This window comes from Abramis brama (genome assembly GCF_963993115.1).
Source record: "Abramis brama genome assembly, chromosome: 4".
Classification (NCBI taxonomy): Eukaryota; Metazoa; Chordata; class Actinopteri; order Cypriniformes; family Leuciscidae; genus Abramis; species Abramis brama.
This window is the reverse complement of record NC_139966.1, coordinates 44,072,336-44,095,175: the sequence shown is the minus strand read 5'-3', so window position 1 is coordinate 44,095,175 and position 22,840 is coordinate 44,072,336. Positions and strand designations below refer to the sequence as shown.

The following is a 22,840-nucleotide window of genomic DNA, read 5'->3' as shown; positions in this document are numbered from 1 at the left end:
TTAGCCGCATGACAAAGTGATACTTCCTAAAATATGAAGTTTCGCCAAGACAAACAAATCAGGCAGTGGCTGTACTGACAAGACGGCTGCACATTCAGCTCTTTCTAGGAGGTACTCAGTGACGGGACAAAGCTTCTTGGTTGCTGTCAGCACTTTTTAATGGATATATAGTGGAACAATCAAGCCTTTTAATAAATAAATTGGCCACCTGGCTTACGTTCAGCAGACATAATTTGAAATGTGGAGCAGGCGGCTGGCAGGCAATGTTAATTTGTCAATGTTATTTTGAATCTTAATTTCATCCATTTTTCCTTGTAATACCAAATCAATTATTATGCCCAATTAGACAAATTACTGTCTGCAAATAGTTCTGGATTCTCTGCAAAACCAGAGAAACAATAACCTTTCTAGAATTGTAATAGATTATCCAAACCTGACTTGGTCTATGCTACCTCCAACTTGGTCTGCACTCTGCTGCACAAAAAATACATTACAAACATCTGCTAATTGCATGTAATTTTACACCTTTGTTAAAGGGAAAGATCAATCATTTACTCAAGCTGATGCCATTTCAAACCCGACAGAATGTTCGCACTACTCTTTTCAATATGGTGAAGCTAAATGGTGACCAGATCTCCACAATGTCATAAAAAGTGCCATAAAAGTACAGTAAAGGAGGCAACAAATTATGTATTTGCTCTCTTTTTAAAAAAAAGCAATAAAATAGGATTGTGCAAAAATTCAGCCAAGAACATAAACAATCAGTAGATACTGCACGTCCAAACCACACTCCATGAAAACACTTTTAATCCTATTAAATCTTGCAATGCTCCAATGACATTCTAGTCTATTATGACAACAGCAATGTACACTTCTCACACGTACAACATGCCAGTACCACCATTCCATATGCCATCCAGCAATGTTAACCAAAGACAGCTGTTTGAAGGCAGCAGCTTCCCATCTGCTGGTCAAGTTCAGAGGGATTCTAGCTAAAAAGCAAGCTTGTGCATTTCCCCCAGACCAGGCCTACTGTAGCTCTCAGAGTGCCGAGTGCATCTAAGGACACGGTTCCTGGACCTAACCCTGAAACTGAAGCTTCGAGCTCATTCATCTTACGTGTGCTATTGTCTTTTCAATGACCTTGTGGTCTAATTCAGTTCTTTCTCCCATTCCCAAACTTCCCCACAGTAGTTTCTGAAGAAATATAATTAATGTAGGGCTGAAAAGGCTTTTTTTTTTTTTTTTTTTTTTTACTGCTATTGGATACAAGGCATCAGTTAGCCTGCTGGAATGGCTGGTGCATGAAGATTTGCAAAAATACATTATTAATTTAAGTGTTTTTAAGGGAGCAGCAACTATTTAAACAGTCTTGACAGACTGGGCACCCCGGGGCACATCTGGCAGCTTTACAATATGGGCTTGAACAGCCATTGATGAAACGCATTCATTCCAAACACCATGTGTTCAGAAATAATAATCAGATTCAGGTGTGTACTAGAACTTGACTGCTTTGTGTTGTTTTGATTACCAAATACATAAGTGACAGAATGTCATTTCCACAATTAAGCACAAGCTGTAACACTTTCTAACAAACGCAGCTTTGCAGGTGATGAAAGGAGGATGAATACAAGGAAAACAGATGTTCTGTTGTGTTATCGAATGTCATACAGCATAACTTGCCCTGGTAAAACACACTAGTACAATGCATAAATGGCGGTGGTCTATTGAAGTCCAGAAATAACAGCAATTCTCCCATATTCGTTCATGGCGTCTCTTCCTGTATGTTTATTTGCAGTACATAACACATATCCTGGCATTTAAAAAGACAACATAACATTAAAATCAACCCACTTTACTTTCTTAATACCAGTGTTGTTACTGCTAACTAAAACTAAAATCGTTTTCATTAAGTGAAATACAAATTTTTTCAGTAGGCAACATTTTCAATTTCCATTTAAGTTGAAGCACTAAAACCATTAAATCTTAAATAAAAATCAATTAAATGTGAATAGAAAATGTAAAGAAAAACTAATAAAAATGATAAAAATCACAAGAAATTACTAAATCAAAATGAAAAATGAAAATATAAAAAAAACTAATTCAAAATACTAATAAATGCTGTGATAGTATACAAACTAGTATACAAATACAAACTTTCTCTGCCTTTGAAATTACTTTTCCACTGACCAAACAAGTGGATCATAAAAAAAAACTCCAATGGTCTAACAATCAAAATTCCGTTTGGTTCCACTTGTGGCCCAAAATGACACACTTCTAACTCACTTTTCACAGCCCACTGTGCACGATCCAATCCTGATGCATAAAATTAAGTCCCTCCTTACATTGTTTCATGCTGCATGTGTTGCATCACTAAATTTAAAAGCATTGCAAAAGCCGTTTCATATATGAGTATTACTGTAATGCCACAGAATAACGTCCACTGATAATCAAAACCAAACTCTTCTTAGGTCTCCAGTCATCATACAACACTACACGTATACACAAGGTAGCAGGCGACATCCACACCCCTACACACTCCCTTTCACCCTCTACCTCTAGATCGCTCCCTCGGTTAGCAGTGGAAATTCACTGGGAGCTGATTGTGGCAAGAGAGTGTTGGCTCAGCTGCGAGCTTTAAGAACCCATGATGTCAGACACATATTTTCCTTGGAGAGTTTCTCATCAGCTGCATTGTTCCTGGAAACCATGGTCTGTTCTCTGGGCAACAAAGAAGCCAATCCCATCTTGGTCCACCATGGTCCCGCTTGAGCCCCCATTGGCCCCTTCAGCCCTGAACCCATCATTTACTACACCACCAAACAACAGACGAGTAAAGAAAATAATCTGGTAATACGATCAATGGGGAGAGCATCTTGGAATCGTGACCGTAAATTCTCCTGGTTTCCCAAAGGATGATCAAAAGCCGCTTTTTAACGTCTTTGGAAAATGAAAACGTATGGTTTGTGAAGACGTGCGTAACAAAATAGGACAGAGTAACATGCCCGGTCTTTTTGGCATCCGTTGGGAAATATGGCGATGATACTGGTGATGTCATCAAGTCAAGTGTCCCTGTTGACCACAAGATGCATTTGACCACTTTACAGCAGTGCCCCCTGATATGAGAAGCAAAGGAACTAAATGTCCCCATGAGATGCTCCCTGACAAAGTGCTTGGTTCATCGGTCCCACTGCTTAAATCTTTCAGTCCATTTCCGCAGTTCTTTTTTTTTGTTGCATTATTTAAACTCATCACACAGCTCCAGTTCTCTTGAAGAATTAATGCTTTTCCTCGAAGCATCCACATGTGATTTTTAATTCAAACCGGCAATGAGTGGAATATCTTTGAGTCAGCGGCCATAATTGTACGTAACTTTATCCCGCATGAAAAAAAACACAAAAAACTGTCATTCAGACCACTCTCTCTTTTCCATTACTGGGTATTTCGGCTGCCAATTCTGGAGTGGATACCTGATCCATCAATGGCAAAGACCATGAGGTGAGAGATGGGGCGAGATGGGGCCGTGGCGGGATCCAGGGCCAAAAGTGTGATTCTGTGTAACAGCAAAAAATAGCCAAAATTCTGATGTCATTATATATCTTGTGTCACCTTTGGTAATTCCCATGCAAAATATTCAGAGGACACAAATGGATTTCCATTAGAGTGCAACGCTTAAATTACAGGATGTTCAAGTCTCCAGTTTTGCGGCAAAAGGATAGATTTGCAAAGGAGCAAATCAAAAGTCACAGTCAGTCTGTACTCCCAGAGTACATACTTGAAAATGCAGAGAGCTTTTGCAGTAGTACGAAATTGGATAGCGGACATAATACTTTTAGAAAGCTGACATGTCCTGCAGTTTGATAAATGCTAAATGCCATCTAAAACTATTTTAAACTATTAAACTAGGGATGGGAGAACCAGTCACAGCACCTAAAATATAAATTTTAACCTAAAATCTTCTGGTTGATGTTGAAATAAATGATTACACTGCAATGTTCAGTCAATTACTGAAGAAAATAAAATGAAATTAAAATACTCATTATCACTTTAATCTTCATTATAATTCGCACAACTTTGGCCAACATTAATCATGACTGAATCGCTCTACATAATGCATTTAATAGAGATTACCTCTATGTTAACTGTGACTGTAGTTAACATTTCAGTTACGCTGAGGTCGAAGGTTCAAAAACCTGGCAAAAAAATTAAGCTAGACCACAAATGTACACCATGTTTCACCATGGTGGCAATTGAGGCATGAAAGGAGATCTACGAATGTTAGCATGAAATTGCACACCAGAACATTAGATTATTGTTCTGAGGGCAATTAAAGGTGGGAAGAGGTAGCTCTGAAGGGTGAGACACATCAGAAAGTGGAGTGGCAACAGAGAAAGAGAGGTTAGAATAACAGAGCGTCAAACTATGAAGTTCAGTTGTACTCTTGCTGGAACAGCATTGTCTCCATAGACCAGTTGAGTCCTTCAGTAGAGGCTCTCTCACTCCAACACAAATACTCACTAAATAAAGGCTGAGTGTTCCAAGTAAAATCACTTCAGCTGAGTTCAATAACTATTATTCATGTCCCATTTCTTCTTGCATGTGCAACAGCCTCCATGATATTAATAAGGAAAGCCCTTATGTTTTCATAAGAACTGAAGAGGAGCCTTGGAAACACACCTCTGATTTCTTATGAAGTACTCTTATTAGTCGTTTCTTTTAATGAGTGAATCAAAAAGATAGAAGGAGAAATTTGTTGTGAGGGCGAAACATTTTCACATGCATATTTCGCAAAAATTCAAAAAAAAATTCACTGCATTGACCAACAGAAAGCTGCTTGGTTTGAATGAAAGTGACTTCTGTGTGAGCAGTGCTTCATGCACTATGACTACACTATAATTGACAATGGACCTTTTTTTGCTGGCGAAACGTCGCTAATGTGAACATACATATAGTGCACTTTTCACACTGCGCTTAACCTAGTGTTATTGTCGTTGTAAACCACTTTTAATCCCGGATAGAGGAACGTTTTACATATTTAATTTAGAAGGGGGAATATCACCAGTGTTACAGGGTTGCTGCAATTATTATGCCTTTCTTATTGAAAGATATTGTCTTGAATGTAGGATTGAACAGTGTATACATCTTAGGGATCTTAACACCAACCTACCTCTCACATCGTTCTTCAGAATGTCTCTCTCAGTAAATTGGTCCTTTAAAGAAGGCCACCAATATAAGCCTCCTTTCTTAGAGAGGTCAAAGTTCTACCTAAAATGAAATTACATATAATCCAGCACTGACCTACAAACAAAAAAAGGACAGGAAGATATTAGCCTATACAATGAGGAGGCGGCACCAAGGGAATTGAAAATATCTGATGGATGATGATGTCTCAACAGGCATTCTCCCTTCTTTGAGGCTCATTTCTTTCATATTGTAAATGTTTGTAGCAGATTACTACTACTGCTTTTAGATATTATACAAAATGTGACCTCAGTGCATAACCTCTGACCCACTGCATGAGCTTGAAGAACAAAGTATGGTAGGGGTGCAAAAGTCATAGTGGTAGGGGATACCCTTTTCTCCAGATTTACAATGAAATGTTATTTGGCCTTTTACAAAGTCACAGTGGGGTCTTTTAGAAGAAGATAAAAGATAATCCTCGTAGTATCTTCCCTGTGGATGGTCATCAACCTCTTTATGTCAAGGTGAACCACTTTCACCAAAGAGCCATGGAAGTCATCAATACCTCAAATAATAGATCAAAATGGCCAACTCATCATGCACACATTATAAAAGCACACATTTGCTTCCTAGAGGACATGCGAGTGCAAAGTCAGGTTCCTGCGAGCAAATCAACCATCATCGCCCAAGATCATGGCATCTTCCTACATGCTCATGTTTGCACTTGCACTTTTAGTTGAGTTGAATACTCACTCAACAATGGCTCTGCCCGAAGTTATGATGGATGAAGAACGCACAGACCAAGACAGACTGGCATCGATAGCAGGAGAAGACGATACAAGTGAAATAGGACCTGGGCAGCTCACCTACAGAAGACACCCCATCATAGAAGGCAGACTGGTGGATGAAGACGGGACAAAACGCATCTTCATACTTGCTGTAAGTGTTTGCATGTCAATTTAATGTTCAATTTTTTTCATGTCAGACCAGCCTCGTCCCTTAACATTTTTAAATCTGCTTTGAATTTTTTTTTTTATTCCTTAGCTTTTGACTAACTTTTAAAAATATATATAAGATTTTAGGGGTCAGTTATGTACACTGTAAAGCACTGTGGTTAAACTCTTGTTGTTTTTAAATGTGTGATATAAATAAAGATCTAGTTGAGTTGACAAACAAAGGCCCGGTTTCACGAACAGGGCTTAGATTAAGTCAGGATTAGACCTTAGTTCAATTAGGGCATTCAAGTAGCTTTTATAAACGTGCCTTTAAAACATTACTGGTGTGCATCTTGAGACAAAACAATGATACTGACATATTTTAAGATTTGTCAGAACAAGTTGCTTTCAGTTAAAACAGCTCAAACATGCATTTTAGTCGGGGACTAGGCTCAAAGCCTTGTCTGTGAAACAAGTGAAAATTGCAAAAAAAAAAATTCTTTTCAAGATTGTATTTGCCAACACTTATACATTTACATGCACTTTACAAGTTTGGTTTCAGTCCATTTAAAGCAATGATTTACCTTTAAGAAATCGTACCAATTCGATTTTGCTGGCATCGTAGGAGTCAGGTGGCCTTTCTATGGGTATCTAACAGAGCTTTCACAATTCAAGGTTGAATCGTCCTCACATTGCTACAATTATCAGTGCAGTAATGGAACAGTCGGAGAGGACTATGGGAAGGACACGGTCACAAGAGGGGAAATGGAATCTATGGATAAAAGGGCCCATGGTGATATTGTGAAAATTGGCTAAGCGAGGCATGGGAAACTTTGTCGCAATTTGACATTTCTTCCATGTGGGGCTCCATGCACTGGATTTGCTCCAGTAGTTTGGGAGCAGTTATGGAGAGGGATCTTGAGGCTGCCCTTGGGCGTGTGTTGTTCAAATTAACTTAAACATCTCCATGTGTGGTTTCAGACTTTGATTCTCCAGAAAAAAATGCCTGTAGAGGGAGCAGTGTTTTGAGTTAGGCTGCTTCTGTTCAAGTGGTTGTCCCACATTCATATTTGTGTTTTTTTTAATGCATTTCCCTTTTCCATCAGGACACAGGAATGAAAGGGTCTCCTGGGAGGGAAGCAAACCTTGCATTTTCGAGAAACTTCCCTGTACTGTCGCCACGTGGGATGGATCATGCTCTGGATGGATTCAACATGAGGGATGAGCGACGTAGCGTGGATGATGATGTCATTCCTGTGGGCAGGAGGGACATAGACAGTAAGCACTGCCAAGTTTCTTATCTTCTTCCTCTCCACTAGCCATGAAAGTAGTATGAAATTGATAGTATGAAAGTGCTTTTGAAGCAAGTTTTTAAATAATTGTCTGTATAGGATTTATTTTTTTAAAAGAGAGAAAAATTAAATAAAATAACGTTTCACCTGGTGATAGACTGGCCATCCATCTAGTGGTTCCCAACCCTGGTCCTGAAGTACCCCCAACACTGCACATTTTTGATGTCTCTTATCTGGCACATACATCTGAAATCTGAAGTCAAAGCCACTTGGGTAAAAAGCAAAACCTGACATCCATAACTTTATGAAAAACAATTGTTTATGGTTTACTTTATGAAAAACAATTGCAAAGATGTTTTTCTGGTCTTAAATGGTTTAAGCTGGCCTGAAAAGTGATCAAAACCCCTCTAAAACTAGCAAAGCAGACCAACAAACAAGCTTCGGTTATTTATTTGTCAGTAGAGAATATACCCATGAGTAAACAAGCTGTCTTCCAGTTATATTTAATACTAAATTTGTTTTGCTCTTCCTGTTCTCTTCACAGTGCTGAGGTGCATGATAGGACGAGTATACAGGCCCTGCTGGAAAGCTTGAAAACAGAGCAGCTGACAAAGCATCTGCATGATTTTCCCAGATCTCCCTTGATCCTTCAAGATACTCTAAATATAAAGATGACAAACATACTTATATGATTTTAAAGAATGGAAATAAAAATTTATTAAAATCTGCAAATGATGGGTCGTGTTTAAGGAAAACAGAAAGTATACATTATAAAAATGTACTCCAGTCACACAATCATCAATTAAAATGATACAGTTCAATCTCTGCCAACTCAATCTTCTCCCTTAAGTCTCGAACATGCCCACAAACAAATATATCTGCAGAAGAGTTCCCTGACTCATGTTGATGTGATTTGGTTTTTATTTATTTAAAGGGATATTTCATGGCAAAAATAAAAAGGTTTGAAAAGATGAGGGTGTAAATTACCAGTTTCAGATGAACTATCCTCCTTAAATGCATTTAGACTACCAATAAATTAAATATGTGCTTGTTGCCAAAACAGCATCATCAATAAGAGATCATGGAGTAAATTATAGTCTGAAAAATCCAGTCAGTTTGCCCTGACCAGCAATGAGCTTCTTGCCGGCAGCTTTACTGCTCCTTTTCCCCAGGCCTCCAGCGGGAGCCTTGGCAGGGGGTCTTTTCTGAGGGGGCTGGTTATCTTCTTTTCCATGCTCAGCGCACTCTCTATTGGCAAGCTTTCTCTTCGAGGTCCCGGTTGCTCTTCGGAGCTGTTCTGGCTGGGTCCCCTTCCCACCTGCTTGCTTCCAGGCATTTCCACTATGTTCCCCCAGAGCGGATTGGCCGGGACCTTCACACCTCAAGTTAGTGGCCTCTGGGTCCACATCCACAGAAAAACAAGGGGGGGGGGACAAAAGAAAAACATTTGAATTTGAGAATAAGGTGAAACAATGAGCAGGAATAAAAAAGAAGGGAGGGCTGAGGACGGAAGGGTAGAAAAGGTTATGATGAAATTGCTGACGTTAGTCTGCACTTTAACAGGCGGTGTGTTTATTTTACAGTGCTGAAGCTGAACATTTGTCATATAACCTGGTGGAGCGAAGCCCGCGTTCCCACAAAAAAGCAAGCGAGGGGGGAAGAGAAGCGTGTGCTCTCAGGGTTTTTACAACAGATGTGGGGGCGGCCAGGTTTTATGGGATGGGGAATCGTTTAAAGGTTGATCTTAAGTACCAGTCCCCAAGCAGGGACTGGGCAGGGATCGAGGCCTGGGCTGTGGAGGTGGACCTGGGCATCTTTCCGACTGTGTGGCGTCAGAAAAGGGGAGCACTTCTGCGTGTGTGCGCAGTGAACAGACCAAGCATGAAGGTTATTCAGTACACTTAGAACTGAGCCCCCTCTTGTTAAAAAAAAAAAAAAAAAAAAAATTGGTCTCACTTTAGATTAGGGTCCAATTCTCACTAACTACGACTTTTGCCTCAAACTCCTAATTACTGCTTATATAGTTATATATAATAGTTAGTAAGGTAGCTGTTAAGTTTAGGTATTAGGTAGGATTAAGGGATGTAGAATATGGTCATGCAGAATAAGGCAATAATATGTGCTTTATAAGTACTAATAAACAGCCAAAATCATAGTAATATGCATGCTAATAAGCAACTAGTTAATAGTGAGAATTGGACCCTAAACTAAAGTGTTCCCAAAAAAATACATGAATACAAAATGACTTGAACAGATTTCTTGCCAGTTGGTTACAGGAGGTGGGACTCTAATTCTAGAGAGCCTTTGATAGGACATGAGTCTGTGGCATGCAGGATGAGTCAACATCAATACGATCAATATTTATTTATTTATTTATTTTTTGGCCAGAATCGCCACTGTTTCTCAGAAGAGAAATCCTACAGATTTTATTATCTATCTAAATCTACTTTTTGACATAATGGCATCTTTAAGCTTGGCAGAGACACTACCTTTGAGTCTGTTGTCCATCCCAGGGGAGTCACACTCTTCCTCCACAGATACATGTAAAGAGATGGTTCGTTTGGGCGCAGGGTGCGCACAGGTGGGAAGTTGGCTAGCACTTGGAAACTCCAACACCCGGTTGAGGGGCAGCTCATCGTCCTTGTACGTACACGCAAACTGAGAGCGGATGGTTGGCCGCACAACCTGAGTGGGGGAAAAGTGTTAAAATGGTCAATAAATATACATTTTCAGTTAGTGTTGAGTTTCAAAAAACGTGAACTGCTTATTCTCATGCATGTGTATACTGTATATAAAATAATATTTAAAAAAAACTGCTACTCAGTGCTATATTGCCAAGAATATTCAAATTGTCACAAAACCAAGCGTTTAAGTTTTCAAGACATGAATATGGTCAACAAAAGATGTATGACACAGTGGCACTGCAGGACTGGTCCGATTGGACAAATAACATTCCCATCAACTACCCAGAAACTCTCTCACACTGGCCTATGGTCATCAGATCGTCCTTATTATTCAGCCCTGCTGATACAACATGGGTGGAAATGACCACATCTAAAATCTTATGAGAAGAATACAAAAAAAGATAAATATTGCGGTCCGGAGGCCGTGAGGAGCATGAAATAAGGAAATGGTAGCTTTAACAGGCGTAGTGAACCTCTAAGGTCTCAAGGGTCTCAGAGAAGCGCTGATCCACCGCTTTCAGGGCCTTTGATCCATCTCTGCTAAGGATTATCAGGATTCAAGGCTCTCTCCCTTTAGGCTAGCCGGCCGCAGTAGGAGAGTGGAATTCAGCAAAGTAAAAAAATAAAAAAATACTGCAGGCATAGTTGGGTGGGACTGCAAAGCGTAGAGAAAACGGGGCAGTGGGTGTATGTGAGGGGGGGGAAAAAAAAAAATCAAAGCTTGAGAGCAGCTTTTCAAAGCACTTCTCAAAAGAGCACCTAAAACAACAGTATCGCTCAGACTGGGTGCTTTCATATGGGAGGCTTATATGGTACGTTGGGCAGCCCTGACTGCACGCCAACAGAGAGCCCAAGAAAAACTGCAACAGGCTGGGTCCACCAGCTACTTCCTCTGATATGAACGTCATCATTAAGCCTTCAATAAGATGAGGGGTGTGTCTGCGTGTTTGTGAAGCATACAATGAAATGACGCATGATTGAATAACACCTGCCCTGGGAAAAACCCGAGGAGCCAGCTGACACAGCACTAGTAGCACAGCCGTAAGATTAAAGGAATAGTTCTCTTAAAAATGAAAAAGTTGTTTCAAACCTGTATGAATTTCTTTCTTCTGCTGAACACAAAAGATGATATTTTGAAGAATGTCGGTAACCAGACAGTTGATGGACCCCACTGACTTCCATAATAGGAAAAAAAAAATATATATATATACTATAGAAGTCAAGGGGGTCTATCAAGTGTCTGTTTTTAAGTGAACTATTCCTTTAAGTTCCCATTTACACATGAAATTAACGTCAAATCAACTTATAAGTGTTAGCTGAGACATTATTGTTAACACTTAGCAATGTGCATCGAAGTACTGTGAACAGTTTGAGGGGAAGGTCTCTGATTTTAAACTACTCATCGTGTTCCTGTATGTTGAAAAAAAGTAAATTATTTTTATTGCTACAACTATTATTATTATTATAAATGAAAGTTTGTGAAGTAGAATTAATTTACACATTCAACTCATTTAGATATAATATAAGATATTTATATCCAGGGTGTTTCCCTGCCTTCAGCCCACAATGCTGGAATAGGATCCAGCATCCCTGTGACTAGGATAAGCATGTTAGAGAATGCATTTTTTATCATTATAATTAGTATTAGTATAATAAATTCCTATTCAGAATAGCCTTTTTACTATTATTATAATTGATTCTACTTTTAGAGTTTATTAAATAATATTTTTATTTAATATATAATATTAATACAATTTATTGTTAATCAAAATAAATACACTTTGGAAAAGTGTTGCTAGAACATGTTTCAAGCTGAATTTGTTGTTTTCAAGGAGTACCTGTATTAAATGAAATTTTTATTTTGTCTAATATCCAGGGTTTGTACAGATAATGTAAAATGAAATTCCAGGACTCTTAAGGACTTCAAGCACTACTTTTTTGGTTTTCAAGGACTACCAATTTCTTTTTTTATTATCTTTCAAATTATAAAAAAAGGTAAATAGACAAATGAAAAAACACCAATAAAACAAAATGGAACAAATAAAGTGCAGCACATGCAATGAGATGGTCCTCACTGCAGAACATGAAATCCATGGGGAGGAGTCGGATCCAACTCCTCCCACCTTACATATACCTAAACCTACCCATCTCCACCCCTTAATCCCTAAACCCACCCCTAAACCTACCAATCTCCACCCCTTATATCTGGATCCAACTCCGCCCCCTGGATCTCGTGTACTGCATTGAGGTGCTACTGCATGCAATGACTGTGGTAACTTTAACCATTGCAAAGACACTATGACAAAGATATTGCTTTCCTTATTTTTTAGTTATATTATAGTCTCTTTTATAAAAGGCACTGTTAAATAAATGGTTGTCTGTTTATAAAAGCAATCAAGAAAAAGATCTTAGTAGCCTACACTGTAAAATAATTTTTGCTGCCTTAAATTAAGGCCGTATAGTTATTTCAACTGTTAAATCTTGAGTAATGATGAATTGCTTTGACTTGTGAAAGTGAAAACTGATAAACTTATGTTAATGTAAAAATATTTTGCCATGAGTTATTGATCACATTTTCCCCCCCGAGTGTAGTTCATTGTAATGACATTGTGTTTTCCTCTTTTGTGCACTTTTACATAATACACCAACACTTGTATCTGTTCCCAAGAAAGTGGTGGCTGAAATATGTGCAGTAAGTGGACATTTTCTAACTTTCCAAAGGAAAGAAAGTATAAGACTTTGTAATGTCCATTTGTTTCCATTGCACTGGACAGTGAATAAACCCTCTCAGATAACTGTCATATGGAGGAACTAGCCTACCTGCAAGTGCATAAATAACTTTACTTAATTTATACTTTTATGCTTTATGGCTGCAATATAAGTTGCACGATTCCACATCTACAGAAAGGCCTACAGAAGAGTCTGCACAGACAGAGGAGACACAGGCCTACAGGTGGGCAGTGTATAGCCAACTTTTCCTTTTTATTTGTTGCATGAGGCATGTGTCTAATATTTCTTGTCGCAGGCACTTGACCACTTGCTTTTTTCTTTCTTTTTTTGGCAAATGTTGTGTAATATGGCACATGCAACAATGTCACAAGTCCTGTCAGGTGTGCAACCCCTCAGACTTTTCAGACACTGAAATCTTCCCTTTAGTTACCCAAAGTTCATTTCATTGTGTGCCCTTGTCCTGGCTAGAGCTGCATTGTAACTGGTTTGGGTCAGGGAATGGGGCCATAAAACACCTGTCTGCAGGCAGGAACATGTCATAATCACCTATGAAAAAATGCAGTTCTGTTAGGATCAGCATAAGTGTATGTAATACAGTGAGCTTGATATTTAATTGTGGAAATTTCCTTATCACTTTCAAATAATGTGCATGAATGTGAATCTCTGAAAATTCTTAAGTCATGCACAGATCCTGGCCATTTTGCGTTCACATTTGTGATATGGAAGATTTTAGTCAACTGCCTTTTTTAAATTTGATATATTACTAATCTGGAATATTAAGAATCACAATAGTAACTGGGTTACACATTTACATTGTGAACCCCCTTTCTGTTCACATAATCCCCTTCATTGAGGCCTTGATGGCAGTCTATGGTCTAGCCTATAAGCGTGACATATACTGTAATCGGCATGGTCATGATTGCATGATCTTCACCTAAAAAAAAAACAAAAAACAAAAAAACAAACAAACACCCCTTTACAACATTGGGTCTTAAGTGGCTTGGAAATGCCATGAAAAAACCTAAAAAACCTAAAACTGTTTTTTAAACCTAAAAGCACCAGGTAAACTCCGAATGACACGACAGACAGCACTTTCCATCAAGTTCTCCGCATCTCCGATAGTGTAAAGGAAAGAGCCACTCGCAAATAATCTTAGGGCAATGCAAACAGTTTGTGCTGTAGTTAAAGCCCGACTCCGACAAGTCGAAAATAAATGTGCGTTTCCAACAAATGAATAATGTAAACGACAATCTCACGAGTCACGAGAAAAAAATATATCTCTCAGAAAGTGCACTATCGCGCTGGGCTGGACTTCCTGTATCAGCTCCGCTTATAAAGCCGGGATCTAATCCCGCTTACATGAAATAAGCCTGCTCCCGAGCAGGTTTAACCTTACGGACCTGTTGCTATGACAGCAAGTCCAGGATGAGCTTCGAAGAACCAAACAATCCAAGATCATGCCAAATCGTCACCAATCAAATCCAGCTAACTGAGTTAGCGACGTACGAAGAACGGGCCCCTGTACTTAGACCATCCACTTGAGATTGGGTAACTTGATGCAGATCTTAATACGAGAGTTCTGTTTTGAGCGCATTTTTAAATGGACATGTGCAGCTGGAGATGTGCTAACTTTATGTAAAAAATTAATATCATCTTTTTAAAAAAAAAATTTATGTATACTGGCCCTCAAAGTACCGACTGTGGGGTTCATTACGAGTTCATTAAACCTTACTACATAACTGTACTCAAAATAATCTCTCTCTGCAGTCGTACTGCTGGAGGAACCTCTAGATCTCTCCCCGTGCCAATCAACGTCAGTTTGTGATGAAACTATTCGAGTATGACTGGATAAAGTCATTCTGCAGACAACAGGAAACAATAACCTTTCAAGTTTCCCTTGCTAGCGGAGTAACGCCACTGATATGGCATGTTCAAAGTGAAATTGATGCAGAAAGCTTCCGCCCGTCCAGTTCAGGAAGCGGTGAGCTGCCCGGGGACCATTACCACTCACTAACACAGGAAGGCGGCCAGAAAGTGGAGGTCTAAAGAGACATCTGCTAGTGCAATCAAATAAAGAAGCCTTTTAACAAAATGTGCCTAGCATACATGTTCACAGAGCGCTCACCACTTCTTGGTTGGTGAAGATGGCCAGTCCTTAAATTTAAAGTGCCATTCATCACCACATTTAAAACGTGTTAGCAACCCAGTGACTAGTTAAAGTTGGTTTCAGAAACAAGCCTCTTTGACAGGCATCATTTAGTTCCTATTCAGGCAGTTGTTTCATATTAAGGGATTTATTCCTTTCAAGAACTTTATGACCAAATAGTAAAAGAAATCCTTACAAGGCCAGAAGACAATCCTAAAGTTTTAGCACATGCAAATATAATCTTTCTTCTCACAGCCCTCCAAGACCATTTTAAATGTTTTCTGGATAAGATAGGCTTGAAGTGTGTGAATGCGCATCACTGCCAGAGGTTATTGGTTCAAGTCTGGAGTGTACTGTACTACACTAAATTTCACACTCAGTGGTTGTTTTTACAGGAAACCCTCTGCACAAGCACCATGCATAAAAAACAGCTGTAGTGTATAAATTTGCACATTACAAAACAGAGGAAGCAGATGATATAGCTCGTGAACGTGCATTACTTGCTGTCTGTTTTTAAAATCAAGTGTCACATTCAATTTTTGTTTGACCGCTATTTGAGACCAGGGTCTCTGCTCACAACCTCGATGATTCTTTACCTTGGACTTGGTCTGTTCTTGTTGGTTCAAGACGCGGTTCCGTAAAGGTTTTGGAGAAGATCCCGTAGGAGCTTCTGGAGATCTATAGGCACAAATTGGAACGAGAACAAGTTGAATAACTGAAGAATAAAACGAGGTGTTGAAATGCAAATGAAAATACGACATAAAAATAAATGACTGCAACAAACAACAGTTTTAATTAGTCCAATTAACACAAATTAACTTTTTTGCCACACCTGTTAAAAGGAGAGTTAAACAGATCAAATAGACAGGAACTATCTACTAACTCTACAACAACTGTATTTTTGCATCATTAAAGAAAACAGCAACAACAATACTAATTAAACCTTTTTTTAATTTTAGAATCCATTTTTGACATCAACTACTGGCCTGGCATGCATAATACAGTGTTTTTAGTCATTTTCGCAAGGGAATGGGGATCATTTTGATTAGTGAAAATGAAGGTGACATGTGAAGGCCAATGGTAAATTTTTCCTCTGCATTTAACCCATCCAAGTTAGTGCACACACATTAGGAGTAGTGAGTAGTGAACACACTCGTGGATACACACACCTAGAGCAGTGGGCAGCCTTTTTTGCTGTGGTGCCCGGGGAGCGATTGGGGGTTAGGTGCCTTGCTCAAGGGCACCTCAGTCATTTCCTGCCAGTATTGAGAATTGAACCCACAACCTTTGGGTTACTAGTCTGACTCTCTAACCATTAGGCCACGACTGCTCATAACATAGTCCATTTTTAGATCATGGCCTTGTAATCGTACCGTCAAAGGCTGTAACTCACTTGTACAGAGTAAGAAGACAAGCTCCAGCGCTGCCATTAAGAATCGCATGATCTTCAGAAAGCAGTTCCGCCTTGTTCCTGCAGGGCGGGGCTAGTGCCTCTTCATCCAAAAGGGCCATCAGAACCTTAACAGTCTCTCGGCCCCCATAGGCAGTAGAGTGGTTAATAGCATGCGCTTTGGGCTAAAAAGTAAACATTGTGTCTTACTAATAATGCTGGTTTGGTGAGATTCAGAAAATAGAGTACATCAACTGTGTTTTACCCTGGCTGGACTAATTCCTGTGCCAATCACTGACTGAGTCTGCGTGGTGTGTATTTGGCTGATCCTTTCCTTGAGACTTTTGGCAGTGTCCTCTGCTGCAAGGTATACTGGGTCTCCACCACTGCGGCCTTTGACCAAAGCAGCTCTGATACTAGACACCAGCTTGGATCCAGCTTCTCTGTTTGAGACAAGACAATTAACAAAAATGAGCCTTTTCAAATTTCACCAATCCTAAACGTGCAGTCACAAACAAGGAGAGAACTCTCCTTTGTGCAGTTTAGTTGGCAAATCAACACAAGAAGCTGCAAGGTTTAACCAACGATTTTCCATGACTACTTTTTTGTTGCAATTAATAGATTTAAAAACAAAAACAAATTGCTAATGAATCTTACAAACCAATTTGTCAACTGGTTTTGCTTTAAAAACACAAACACTCACAAACAACTATGGCTTGCAAGTTTAATTCTACATTAACATCTATAATTGCATAAATAATATGCAATAAATATTTTCAATATATTAATAATTGTTATAACAAGCTATTATTTGCACTACTTAACAACCGCTGATCATAACTTTAAAAAAAAGAATACATTTCAATGACTTGTCTAGGCCTTTGAGAAATAAGGTTTTCAGATTTTCCATGACTGTCAAACTCTTGAATATTAATTATTTGTTATATAAAGACATTTATTGCAGAATTGATTAAAATCTAGTGTGACCACTCTATAACTCATGTAAAAATGTGGTCTAGGAGGGTCCAAGAGGTTTTTGTGCCAGACCAGTGCTATTGCTGTACTCCACCTCACTTTGTGTGTGAATATATGAACAGATTAATAAATGTAAACATTTGGGCTGCAGCAGGAAAGAGGCCGCCCTGAATCCCTGACCTTGCTTTTGTGAAAGGGAATTACAGTAACAGAATCATCTGGGAAAACAGATGTTAGCTGTACGAGAGACCCCGATTCCCCCGTAAGGAGTGTTTGTGTGTGGTAATACAGTACTCCATAAGGTGCTGGGAGGTGGGGAACTGCACAGGCAGGGTAGCAGACCGATGAAAGACCCCTTTTGGCGCAGCGCTTGCACTCGCTCATCAGAGGAGAGAGACGTGCCGGTGAACAGGACCACATGCAGCAGGTTCAAGGCACTTCCATCAAAAATGAAGTTGATGCACATGATGCAGTGCAGGAAATGATCTTGCGTCCTTTCTGAATAACTCAATCATCTACACTATTCAGCTCCATGTGTTGTGCTGCCAAATGTCTAGTGGAGATTTGCTCAGACGTTTTGAAGTGCAAGTTATCATTGCAGAATCTCAGCGTTATGACGTTTAATCAGAGTTATCAAACTAAGGTGGGACAAGTCGCCAGTTGCTGTTCGGAACAACACACTTTGATGTTCTTCAGATAAACATGCTTGAACAATTCAGGCAATTTCATTAATACGGGTGCAGACGTCATTAAATGTTGCGTTTGAGAGAAGAGGAACATGCATCTATAGATCGACGAGAGGATCCGTTTTCAAGATAGGAGACCAACAGATCTACAAATACAGATAGCAGGAACATTTTCTTTGGGCCAAGCAATGTGATACAAAATCTGTATAAATCAAAGGCTTCTATTCTCTCATTTGGGGTTGTGCACTAATGATAGAGAGATGCAAAGGAAGTCAAGGCCAGGTCATGACATTCCTTGCTACTGATTCAAAGCAATGGCTATTAGAATAGTATACCACTCATACTACTGCTGCAGTTAGCATACAGAATGTACGATGTGCAACACACAGGGTGCCAATTTTGTGTATGCAAATTGTATCTGCCAAAAAGAGCAGTTTACAACAGGCATGGTTCATGGCATGGAATAATGTATCCCATGATGCAGTGCACTCAAACTGACCTGCCATTTCCAGTGTGACAGATTAATAGAAAGTAATACCAGTCATTATTGGCTTTACAAGTACTCGGACATTTTACACAAAATTGGGGGATTATTATGCATAGGCAACATTATGTCATCAACAGTGTGAAGTCATGTGAGCAACTAGAAACTTTATGGAATAATGCCTAATTCTTTACTTAATATTAGAATTACAATAATCATGTTCAAATAAATTAAATAAATGTTGATAGATAGAGATAGATATATATATATATATAGCCCTATTTTCAATAGTAAGGTAGTTCCATTCTGAACACAGCAAATGTCTTGAGTCTACATTGCAGCTGTAGATATTTGCCAATGCTGGACATACAGTTCCTACAGAGTTCCTATTCAGGCCAAATAGGGCATGAAAGCGTACCTTGGATTGGGGGTTTCTCCTAAAATGTCTTGACACTGGTCGACAAAATTGAGAAATTCCGATAAACCCTTTATGTGCTTCCTTAAGGGGTGAGACTCAGGTGGGGCGTACCCCTTTCCTCCCAGCTGTATGGCCCTGACAAACGACGTCACTGTCTGAACACACAAGAAGGCAATTAATCAGCATTCACATTAGGCTTAAAAAGATGTGTAGTTGAACAAAAATGTGTGCAAATGTGAATTTATCTATTTGAAAAGTACAAGTCATTGCAAATTCACCAAGAAAAGAGACGAGGCGTTGTTGCATGCAGCATGCCTCAGGTCAGTAAAGGCGATGTGGCCCAGAGAGCGATTAGGGTTGTCCAGGGTGTACACGAGGGCCAGGTCATTCTTACAGTTCACCAGAAGACCCAAATAAGAACAGAAAACTCTCCTGACAACTCTCTGTATCTGAAAGAAAAGTTGAACAACAACCATTTGCGATAATTGGTTGTAATTAATTGAAAGAGTGAATGGTTTGTTTTTTTAACAGGAACAGTTCATACTCTTCCGTTCTGCAATACTGATGAGTCAGTTAGCGGACTTGGACTCATGTTGTATAGAGGACGGGCTTTTTCCACAACCCCTTAAGCTTAAACAGGCCAGGCTCATAAACTTCATCACCCCCAGTATTACAGTGGCAAAGCCCAGCGTCTACTCGCACATAAATCAGAGCCCAGCAGAGCAGCTGTGAACAGAACTGGGCAAGAGTAGCAGTAGTTTCAACACACTATACAAAGTGTTTTTAAAACATCCTGTTCTCATTTCTCGATTCTGAATGATATGATATTCACGTTCTTCTGAATAAGAGACATCCCCGGGTGTTTAATTTAACAGGAAACAAAAGGGAGAATGAGAGCCAGGAAAAGAAAACTAGAGTAAGATCTTGACATCAGTCAGAAGTGCCAGAATCAACATTAATTAACCCTTTGTTAAGCTTCACCTTTCTTAGTTGCTGTTACTAGGTCCAATAGCTTTAAAACGTTCCATAGGATACTGATGTGGATTATTTAGTGCCAATTATGCCAGTTAATTGTTCATATTTGGCTTTTTTTTTAAGGTTATTGGACAATAATATACCCATCCATCTAATGGGAGTTAGGTACGTTTCAAAGCAGGTCAGCCATTTCAAAAGTGTATATATAAATAATTGTGTGTATAAACCGTAAATAAATGTTAAATATACTTATACATGAATATACAGTGTCAGAATTAGGTGTATTTAATATTTTTCCCCTTTTTTTATGAAATAATTTTACTTAAGTAAATATAGACAGAAATGTTAATCGTCTTGGATTTTCTCAAGTTTAATACTAATCCTTCCCCAGTTACCTGTGGACTGCAGATTCCAGCCTTGTTAGATGGAGTTGCGGGACACACAGGAAAAGATTCCATTTTTTCCAAACTCTCCTTTTCACCAATGAGAAATTGAAACAGTTGCATCTAGATATCGAGATAAGACCGCAGATTAAAGAATACACCACAGGTTAAAGTTCTTTCGGAAAGACGACTGAAAGAATAACCAAATCTGAGGCCCGCAGGCAGCACTCACCGCAGTTAGGGGCTCCTCAGGGTCCTCATTTATCCGAAGCTCCTTGAACATAATGAAGACGTCAATCAAGTCCACAGTATTTGTGCGTTTCAAAAAGCAGTCATACTCTTTTCGAATGAGGTCATAGTTTTGTGGAAGAGGGATATCGTTGTGGGATAGCTGGAGCTTATCCAGAAGGAAGTATTTCCAGGCAGCCAAGACTTCACTCAAAGCAACACCAAAGTCCCCATACTCCTGTCAGGAGTAGAGCAAACACAGGGACAAGCATATTACGCACAACCGATCCACAGAAAATGTACAGATACAGAACAAAATGTATGATTCAAACTTGCGTGACTCCTTTTCTTTTCTTTCTATTACTACATGTATAAAACTGAATTTTCAACAGTCATTACTCCAGTTTTAGTGTCACATGATCCTCATTAATTATTCTAATCTGGTAATTTGCAGCTCAAGAAAGATTTCTTATTATTATCAACAGTTGTGCTGCTTGAAAGGGATAGTTCACCCAAAAATGAAAATTCTGTCATTAATTACTCACCATCATGTCATTCCAAACCTGTAAGGCGTTTGTTCATCGTCAGAACACAAATGAAGATATTTTAATGAAATGTTCAATGTTTATATGTGAATAAAAGCCTAAATTTATTCGGTTCATCATATAAAGCGATCGAGTCTCTTTAGAAAATTTGGATTAAACCGCTCAATTCATATGAATTCATTTTACAATCTCTTTATGAACTTTTTGAAGCGTCAAAGTGGTACTTGCGTAGCCATCTATGGGGACAGAAATCGCTCAGATATCATCAAAAAGATCTTCATTTGTGTTCCGAAGATTAACGAAAGTCTTACGGGTTTGGAACAACATGAGGGTGAGTAAATGACAATTTTCATTTTTGGGTTAACCATCCCTTTAATAAATTTTATGGAAACTGATTTTTTTTTTCAGGACTCTTTAAGAATATCATTTATTTAAAGTATCACTGTTGTAACATTATAAATATATTTACTGTCACTTGATCAATGTAATGTATCCTTTCTGACCAAAAGTATTTACTTCTTTTTAAATCTTACTCTGGCCACAAACATTTGAAAGTTAGTGTACATGCTTTTACAGACCTGAGATCCAAACTTTAATGCTTGGTTACTAAAATAATTATTCACAAAAAGTAATAACCCAGATTCTAAAGATGTCGACTAAAGTCTTCAAACCAAGTTCCTTACAATGCAACATTACCTGCTTGTTGACCCCAGCCATAGCAAGTTGTAGGACCATCAGCATCCCATCAGCCCCTTGGATGGTGGTCCTCTCAGAGTCCAACACCCTGTGACACTCTCTTCTGAAAACCCTGGTCATTGCTCTCAGGCTTTCCTCCATAACCACCATTATTCAATCTTTACAAAATGTACTACGGGGTCAGAAAATTGAGCAGGTCAGCAATGAAATGATTATGAGCAGACAGCAGAACATACATGCAATTCAGCCACACCTCACATATAGCTTTCCAACTCTACTTTTGAGCTAGAACAGAAAGTCCAAAGACATCAAGCAAATCACAATAATAGTCAGGAACAAGAGCCCCTTTGCACTTCATTAAGAACAGAACCTTCAAACCTCGTAGGTCAACTTACCAACACTGATATTAAATTCGCGTCCGAGGTCTCTAATGTGAAACATATGGGAAAACAGACGCCAGTAAATAAGTTATTATAAACTGGTGCGCTGCCTGTAAATTTAAATCCACATGCCAAAACGTCTGAACCAATCACAGAGCGCGATGTGTTGTTGGCCCCGCCCCCATCAAACAGGAAGTCAAAAGCGCAACGGAACAGTACCGTTTGTTTTCTTTCAAACCGACATGTGTATCCTTGTTGACAAAATAAATATAACTCATAATAGCGATGTGGAAGAATATGAGAGCTACTGCCACCGCTAAAAACACTTTTATTTTATAAGTGCAGGAGCAGGACATTTCCCCTGGGCTATAAATCGGAGTAAATGATTTCATTTCGGTCCAGACCCTAGAGAAATGATTTCATTTCAGTCCAGACTCTAGAGAAATCAACAAACACTCCTATACATCTTTCTGGCACTAAACTAAAGCATTAATCAGTACGTTTTACACTTGTTTATATCGTTTGTACATTTTATTAAGCATTTCCACAATAATAAGATCAGTAAAACATTTAGAATGTCCAAATGTACGATTATTTATGTTAACAACAAAATATAAATGAAGTTGTGCAGGGGTACAAAAAAAAAAATTAAATAAAGAAGTGGATTAATACATCTTTTTTCAAATGAGCCAAAAAAATCATGATATTTCTA

At 38.9% G+C, this 22,840-nt stretch overlaps 2 protein-coding genes across 2 annotated transcripts; one reads left to right on the top strand and one right to left on the bottom strand.

Moving 5' to 3' along the window:
* The first annotated feature begins 5,826 nt into the window (after window positions 1–5,826).
* pmch (pro-melanin-concentrating hormone) lies at window positions 5,827–8,092 on the top strand. The gene is made up of 3 exons (XM_084111817.1): window positions 5,827–6,120; window positions 7,223–7,394; window positions 7,953–8,092. Exons 1-3 carry the CDS (start codon window positions 5,875–5,877, stop codon window positions 8,000–8,002), a joined length of 468 nt encoding a protein of 155 aa, XP_083967943.1. The 5' UTR covers window positions 5,827–5,874; the 3' UTR covers window positions 8,003–8,092.
* A 406-nt stretch (window positions 8,093–8,498) lies between these two features.
* parpbp (PARP1 binding protein) lies at window positions 8,499–22,288 on the bottom strand. Its single transcript, XM_084111815.1, has 11 exons — window positions 22,144–22,288; window positions 21,749–21,920; window positions 20,512–20,745; window positions 20,292–20,402; window positions 19,200–19,370; window positions 18,922–19,076; window positions 16,624–16,801; window positions 16,362–16,543; window positions 15,565–15,646; window positions 9,898–10,093; window positions 8,499–8,804 (listed from the first exon to the last, which is right to left on the bottom strand). Exons 2-11 carry the CDS (start codon window positions 21,896–21,898, stop codon window positions 8,500–8,502), a joined length of 1,764 nt encoding a protein of 587 aa, XP_083967941.1. The 5' UTR covers window positions 21,899–21,920; window positions 22,144–22,288; the 3' UTR covers window position 8,499.
* Between the last annotated feature and the right edge of the window lie 552 nt (window positions 22,289–22,840).

What these genes read in the sequence shown, in the direction of transcription:
- pmch (XM_084111817.1), top strand. Translation starts at nt 5,875, where the DNA reads ATGGCATCTTCCTACATGCTCATGTTTGCACTTGCACTTTTAGTTGAG. An exon ending in AACGCATCTTCATACTTGCT is followed by an intron (nt 6,121 to 7,222) that starts GTAAGTGTTTGC and finishes CTTTTCCATCAG; the next exon opens with GACACAGGAATGAAAGGGTC. An exon ending in GGGCAGGAGGGACATAGACA is followed by an intron (nt 7,395 to 7,952) that starts GTAAGCACTGCC and finishes TTCTCTTCACAG; the next exon opens with TGCTGAGGTGCATGATAGGA.
- parpbp (XM_084111815.1), bottom strand. Translation starts at nt 21,898, where the DNA reads ATGGTGGTTATGGAGGAAAGCCTGAGAGCAATGACCAGGGTTTTCAGA. An exon ending in GGAGAAACCCCCAATCCAAG is followed by an intron (nt 16,802 to 18,921) that starts GTACGCTTTCAT and finishes TGTCTCAAACAG; the next exon opens with AGAAGCTGGATCCAAGCTGG. An exon ending in CAGGAATTAGTCCAGCCAGG is followed by an intron (nt 16,544 to 16,623) that starts GTAAAACACAGT and finishes TTTACTTTTTAG; the next exon opens with CCCAAAGCGCATGCTATTAA.